Below are 8,195 nucleotides of genomic sequence, written 5' to 3'. Positions count from 1 at the left end.
TGGCCACAGAGGTGTCAAATGCCAATTATACCAATTTGAAGAAACAATATAAAACTACAATGGACAATCAGGGGTTTTATAAATGATAATGATTGGCCTAAACTATCTTTGCATTTTTTCCCTCTCCACTGAACTTTCCACTACCCATTTCAAAAGCTTGGTTTCATTCCAATGTTGATGGAAAGGGAGAAAGGAGGTATCTCAAATGTGAACTGATTGTTTCTCATTCAGTAGAACAGAGTTTTATTTTTTAAGTCTATGGGGTGCAGTTTCTGAGGGCTAGGGCCTTGTGGAAGGTCCGACTAAGGGCATTCTTCACCTCCTTATTTCTCAGGCTGTAGATGATGGGGTTCAACATGGGAGTCACAACCGTGTAGGACAATGATAGCATCTTCTTGCTCTCAGGAGAGTTATTTGATTTAGGCCGAAAATACGTAAGGCTCAAAGAGACATAGAAAAGGGAGACCACAAGGAGGTGGGAAGAACAAGTAGAGAAGGCTTTGTTCTTCCCTTTAGCTGATGGAATCTTGAGGATGGCAGCAGCAATGTGCATGTAGGAGCATAGGATCAGCAAGCAGGGTATCATGACGATCAGAATGGTTCCGACGATGGCATAGATCTCAAACAATGCTGTGTCGGCACAGACCAGCCTCAGCACAGGGGGGCTGTCACAGAAGAAGTGGTTCACCTTGTTGTTGCCGCAGAATGGAAAACTGAAGAGCCATGTGGTCTGTACAATACCTAATGGGAAGCCTGGAGACCAGGAAATAGCTACTAGTTTGGCACATGTCCTTTGGTTCATGATGACTGGGTAATGCAAGGGACTGCAGATGGCTACATAGCGGTCATATGCCATGGTGGCCAGAAGGAAGCACTCATTCACCCCAAAGAAGAATAGGAAATACATCTGAGTGGCACAACCAAGAAAGGAGATGGTTGTATCCTGGGCAAGCAGGGTCTCCAGCATTTTGGGCACAATGGCTAGGGTGAAGCCAATCTCTAGGAAGGATAAGTTCCTGAGGAAGAAGTACATGGGACTATGCAGCATGGGGTCACCCAGAGTCACTAGAATGATGAGGCTGTTTCCCATGAGGGTGACCAAGTAGATGACTAGAAATGCCAGGAAGAGTAGTGACTGTATTTCAGTAGGTAGAGAAGAGAAGCTCATGAGGATAAACTCGCTTACTCTTGTCCAGTTCCCTGTAGCCATAAGTATTAGATATAAGTCCCCAGCTGCGGTCTTCAAGCTCTGTCTAGTCTTTATTGCAACAATCAGATTCTGGATTTGTTTTTCAGATTCCTTCTTAGTGACAGGAAAAGAGGTAATTTCAAGATCTTGGTAGGAAGAGGAAAGCTTGTGTTATCTAAGAAGGAAGACACAAGCAAGAATAATCAGGCCTAAGCTGTTAGCTGTTCCTAGGTCAGCTAATGGAGGAGAAGATGGTTTTCTATTCACACATTAACACATACAGACAATCTATGTAAAGTCATAATCAAACATGTCCAATATAAGACACATTTTTGGAGATAGTGATGTTCCTGAAAACATTTAAATTTTTGATAAATGTGCTCAATGTTTATGAACCCATTAAAGAACACTTGTATGTGAAGTCAGAAGTTTAAAAAATATTATTAGAATGTAGAATGATGTATCTAAATAATTTTTCTAGTTTTCCTGAATCTTTCTTGCCTGGTTAGGATATATAAGAGGTGAGTGAGGGTCTAGGGTCTAGCATGTATTGACAACAGTTTATATATGTACAGTTTTGTGCCTTTTATCTCTATTTGGTAGGTGTGAAAATTGATCTCAGAGGAGCTGAGAATAGCAATTAAGTGGCAGATCTTGAACCCAAACCACATCTGTTGGATTCTAAATTCCTTCTTATTTCTGCAAAACCATGTTTTGTTGGACTATTCTGCCTTGTTCTGGGCACTAACTAATTAATGTCTTATGGAATTAGAATTGGAATTTCTACAAAATCACAGTTAAGACAGAAGAAAAGTTAACCAAGAGAACCACCATTATTTCCCCTTAGATTCAACTGGACCTCAATTTTGCATTATGTGTTTCTAAATTGCAGTTTATTATCAAGAGGCTTTTCATTTTTTTGATAACCTATAATATTGAATTCTAAAATAGAAGTTTGAAATGACACTGGAAAATAACATAGGTTGAAAGGCTGTTCATGCCAGAAAAAAACATTTTGTATGCCATAAGGATATACAGGAATTAAATCTAAATATAAGGTAAAATATTAAAATAAACAATAAATACGAATCAATTGGATATAGTTAGGGAACTATGCATAAGAAAAATAAAAGTTTTATAATTAATAAAAATAAAAACATTATGAAGATCAACCAAAATCAGAATTTACACAAAATTAAAGACAACAAGAATATGATCAATGTTTTGAACATGTCAGCATAATAGACTTTTATTTCATGCTAAGGAACTTGAACTTTATTCTATAGATAAAGAGATTCACCTTAATAGTTGAAGCAGTGGAGTGATATTGTCTTAAATGCAAGATAGAAAAATCAGTAAGACATTGTGAGAATGGGTTATATAGGGTGTGATTAGGGGAAGAATGGAAGCTGTATATCTGGGATCAAGGAGACCAGGTGATATGCACATCATTTATATCAGTTTTTGCTCATTGTCCATTTTAAAGCAGCAAACCTATTGAAAAGAAGCTAAATATTAGTCAGATTGTGGTGAACAAGTTGCATCTTAAGGAGACATTTAAAACTCAAAGGCATTGGTGTCAGCAGTGGCATGGAGGTTAAGGCACTGGATCCCACATGGTTTGAATCCTGGACCTGGCAGTTTGAAAATCATGCCAGGTGTGTATGCATGCCCCAACGGATCCCACATGGTTTGAATCCTGGACCTGGCCGTTTGAAAATCATGCCAGGTATGTATGCATGCCCCAAGTCCTGAGAGGAAACTGGAAGAGAAGGAATTGCAGCATGATCATTCCTCAGAGGGTGAGGGGTGGGTGATTTCTCACTTTCTCTCTCAATGTCTCTCTCTGGTAAACTCATGTTCCTTATAGCAAAAAGAAACAAACAAACCAACAAAACTCTAAAGCATCTATGAAGAAAATAAAAATCATTTCTATAAAAGAAGTGTAATCCAACTGATCTAAGATTTTTCTGGAGCACTAAAAATTAAGTAAAGCAACATCTAAAGTTTTGAGCTCAGCTTCAGAAAAACAAATACAAGTTAAAAAAAATAAAATAACCACTGATTCAGGAAAGAGAAAATCAACTAGAAACTCTCTTACTGTCATCTGTCTTTCAGAATTAGTAAACAGAAAATCTTGGGAGATTTGAAGATACAACAGTTTAATGAGATGAATCTAAGACATCAGACCACTTGTTTCCTTTTCAAACAGTAGTCTGGGAGAAACAGGAAAAACATCAATTTGGAGCTCTCAACAAAACTTTATAAAATATTAAATATTAAATAAGTAGTCTTAAAATGAGTCAGACAAGTTTACTCTCCAGAAAAAGCCATGATTAATAAACGAAAAGACTGTGGAGCACAGTGCTAGAAACTAAAAAACTAAAATAATTCATTAAAACACAGGTTTGAGATTTTATACCCAAATACTGGGAGAAATTATGAAAAGACAAGAATTTGAGAAGAACAATGAATTACAATATAAGAAATAAAATACATTTAATAGGCATTTCAGAATGATAGAACAAAAGTGAGGAAAGAGAAATGATATTCAAAGAAGTACCATGGAACAAGATAAACTTCAATAAGCAGCTCTTTAGCAAGTTGATGGGGAAATAAATGTTATATTCTCACCTTGATATAGTGCAATATATTCAATATGAATAATGATTTAAATGTAAAAATGAAGATCTAGTTGAGTTTAATGAAAACTTTTAAAATATTTAATCTCATTTTAATTAATATTTACTTCAGCATTTCTAAATATGTATTCTAAAGCAGAACTCAGAAAATGTTTCACTGATTTGACCATATAAAAATTATTATAGATAAATTTGGGGCCAGCAGGTGGCATAGTGATGCTGGACTCCCACAGGGTTGATCCATTGCAGTTTGAGTTCTAGGCCCAGTGGTTTGAAAACTATGCCTGGGAAGATTAAAAATACAAAAAATAATAATAATAATAATAAGTGCTGGCAGGGGTGTGGTGGAAGGGGAACTCTGCTACACTGTTTGTGGGAATGGAAACACTTGTGCACTACTAGTGGAAATATAATCCAGTGAAGCCACTGTGGAAAACAGTATGGAGGGGCCTCAAATATCTACAAATAGAACTACCATTTGATCTAGCAATCCCACTTCTGGGTATCTCCCCAAAAGACAGGAGAATGCTCAGTCAGAAAAACACTTGCATCTCGATGTTTATTGTGCGATTATTTATGATTGCTAAGACATGGAACCAACCCAAATGTCCATGAAGAGTTGAATGGATTGAAAAAGAGTGGCACATTAACTCTATGGAATACTATTCAGTCATAAAAAAACACAAGACCCTGGAATTTGATAGAAAGTGATCAAATATGGAAGATTTACTGCTGAGTGAAGCACACCAGGCTATGAAAGAAAGACATTGTTTGTATCCACTTAATATATACCTATATACCTACTATCTACTCTATATGATAGAGATTGAAATATTGGAGGGTATAAAAGCAGTGAAAATAGTTATGGACCCTGAAGACATTGTAGGAGGGGGAGGAGAAGAGAAGAGTATAGTCAAGGAAATAAGGAGAATAAATAGAGAGGCATGACATTTGTGGGACACAGAAATGGTTTATTATCTGTTAATAATAATGTATAGTATTCTCAACTGGACTGGTCTGAGAAGTATTTCATGTTGAATAAATTCTCTTTATAAGCCAAATGATGTAAAGTGATCAAATGTAATATACATATATATATATATATGAAAATCATGCATGGCATGCATGCCCTTGTCCAAGAGAGAATGGAGGAGAAGGGATTGTAACATGGCCATTCCCCCTGAGGGGTGATTTCTCACTTTCCCTCTCACTTTCTCTGTCAAACACACTCACCCCATGCCAAAAACCTAACAAAAAAGAAAAAAAATTAAATAAGTTTGAGTATTAAAAACCAAAAATAGAAACCAAAATATGAATTACAAATGGAGACATTTGTTAATGTCAAGAGATTCTTACAAATTACCTAAGAGAATATTAGATAAAGCTATAATCATTCAACTCATAAAATCAGAGATGAATGGCTAAAAATATGAAAATAGTTTAAAATCATCAGAAAGCAAACCCAATTTTTTTTTTTTAAAAAGTGGACTACGTCAGATTAAGAAGTTTCTGCATGGCGAAAGACACAGTAATTAGTGAGAATTCACAACACTCAGAATGGGAAAATATTTTTGTAAACAATGTGTCAGATAAGGAACTGATAACCAGAATACACAGGAAACTCAAGCAATTGTCTGGAAAAAAGATGATCAACCCTATTAAAAGAGGGGAGAATGAGTTGAAAAAAAAAAAACACTCCCTAAGGAACACATACGAATAGCCAAAAGGCACATTAAAAATGCTCAACATCCCTCATCATAAGGGAAATGCAGATCAAAACCACAATGAGATAATATCTAACCCCAGTCAGATTGACTAATATTGGGTGAAGGAGGACAGTCTAAGGAAAGACATTAAGGAGAAAAATAGAAAGGGATGGCATTTATGGAACAAAGAAATGGGTTATTATCTGTTGAAGATAACGTGCATAGTATTCTCAACTGAACTGGTGAGAAATGTATACATGTTGGAATATTTACTTTGCAAGCTAAGTGACATATGTGACTGAATGTATAAAAGCAAACTGAAATAAAAAATATAAGAAGAAAAAAAAGGAGGTGATTTTATTCTAAATTTTAAGATGTGATAATAAGTATTTTGAAAGAACATAAACATCCAAACACTGGAAGTGGAGATAATAGGTGGATTTCTCAGTACACATTAGAGACTTCAACCTAACAATTCTTTATCTACAATTGAGATTAAGATAATTTGTAAATTACCTTGGGCTATCGGAATGGTCCTCTTAGCTTTATTTATAATAGGGTAATTTAAATGAATAAACAATAGATGACACTCTAAATATATAAGATAGTAGATTGGGGTTAGCTCCATAGTTCCCTGATTAAGGGAGCCAAATTCCACATGACAACTATGGTTCAAATTCTGACTCTGGCGTCCTGAAAAACATACCAGGTGCTTGTGTATGTGTGTTCAAATCCTTGAAGGAAGGAGAGGTGGAGGAAAAAGAATTGGGGTGTGACCATACTTTACTGAGGTAGGATGGGGGTGCTCTTTCTCTCTCACTTTGTGGTAAATGCTACATGCCCTGCAGGAATCAAAAAAAATATAATAGTTGGTTAAATAACTTTTGTTATGTCTGCACTATGAAATACTATGGAATAAATTTAAAGTGTAATACACAGGGTTATTAAAGGGGTAAGACAATATTCAATATGTTTTGCTAAACTGACGAAATAGGTTAGAAAATAATATAGTCAATCTAGGCCATTATTATAAAATGAAGATTTATGGGACAAGCAGATAGTGTAATGGTTACATCACTGGACTCCCACGTGGTTGACTGTGGCTTGAGTTCTGGATCCGATGGTTTGAAACTCACACAGAGCGTGTGTACGTCCATGCCAAAGATCCTGAGAGGAGAATGGAGGAAAACAGATTGTGGCCTGGCCATCCCACCTGGGGAGTGATTTCTTGTTTTCTGTCTTCTTGTTTCTCTCTATCTCTTCAGCGAGTGCATGAGCCTTATAGCAAAAACTACCTAAAATAAATAAACAAATATTAAAAAAAGAAAATAAAATGAAAATTTATATGTTCAAACATATAGAAAGTCTTCAGTTCTATTTCTTTAATACTCGAGTGATGTAATTACAAGTATTTAAAACTTTGTCTTTGTATTGTGTATTTTTTGCAGTATTTACAGTACATGTATTAGTTCTTAGTTTTTTTCAAGTTTTTTTTTTCCCCCTAGGACACATGCACTTGCTAGAGAGAGATAGAGACAGAGAGAAGGAAAGTGAGAAATCACCCTCAAGGGGATGGTCATGCTGTCCATCATTCTTTTCCAGTCTCTTCTCAGGATTTTGGGCATGCATGCACATGTGTCCAGTGTGATTTTTCAAGCTGCTGGGTCCCATGCATGCACACGTGCCCAGTGTAATTTTCAAGCTGCTGTGTCCAGGACTCAAACTGTAGTCAGCCATGAGGGAATCCAGTGCTTTAACCATTATGCCACCAGCTGGCTCTTGCTTGGGTACTTTTCAGAATAAAATATTGATGACACAAAACAATCCATTAAAAAAAAGAAAAACGAAATGACAAATTTTGAAATGTGTGATAATGACAACAAATAATTAAAATTGTTTCCTATTTGACTATGAGTGAATCATTTAAGTCACTTTTCAAAAGACATCATCTCCCCAAAAGAAAAATAGCCACAGGATAAAAAGATTTAATTAACCACGGTGCAAATAGCCAGTAAATATATAAAGCTTACTCTATTTTGGTAGTAATAACAATAATAATTGAGTCAACATAGAGATTAAATGTTTTTTAATTTGATATATTGATAAATACAACATGTAGTGCTAGTAAGGAATGGTGAAGTAGATGATATTGTATTTAAAACTGTAAATTAGTAACTGTCTTTAAAAATAAATTTGGTGTAACTATATGAAGATCCTTTAATGTTCATCCATTTTGGAGGAAGAATCCTTTCTGGTGGAAGAGATGAAGGCAATAATTTTATTACATATGTAAGTTTGGTCAATGCCAATCATTACAATGACAAATTGAAAATGATCATAAATAGAAATGAATAAATGGTTTAATTATGAAGCATATATTTAAGGAAATATCTAAATCCTTAAAGTAATTTTTGAAGAACATTTAACTCTGTGGTGTAATTATCACCATATAACAGTAGGTGAAAAATTCAGAACACAACTCTGCTCACAGAAGGTAAATCCTCAATTCTTAAAATATTAGCTGCCTAAAAAAATTCAAAGGGTATATGTGAAATATAAAAGTGAGCTATTTTAAATAGTAAAAGATCAGGATTTTATATTCTATTTTACATTATATATCATATATCATATATATAATATATGATAAAATAGATATTA

General features: G+C 35.0%; 1 protein-coding gene across 1 annotated transcript; it reads right to left on the bottom strand.

Annotated features, from left to right (window-relative positions):
* Window positions 1-256: 256 nt before the first annotated feature.
* On the bottom strand, window positions 257-1,219 carry LOC102501215 (olfactory receptor 10A2). Its single transcript, XM_006163435.1, has one exon. It carries the CDS (start codon window positions 1,208-1,210, stop codon window positions 257-259), a length of 954 nt encoding a protein of 317 aa, XP_006163497.1. The 5' UTR covers window positions 1,211-1,219.
* Between the last annotated feature and the right edge of the window lie 6,976 nt (window positions 1,220-8,195).

Source organism: Tupaia chinensis, unplaced genomic scaffold (assembly GCF_000334495.1).
Source record: "Tupaia chinensis unplaced genomic scaffold, TupChi_1.0 Scaffold142134_1, whole genome shotgun sequence".
NCBI classification, from domain to species: domain Eukaryota; kingdom Metazoa; phylum Chordata; class Mammalia; order Scandentia; family Tupaiidae; genus Tupaia; species Tupaia belangeri.
The sequence above is the reverse complement of the archived record's forward strand: the minus strand, read 5'-3'. Positions and strand labels throughout refer to the sequence as shown.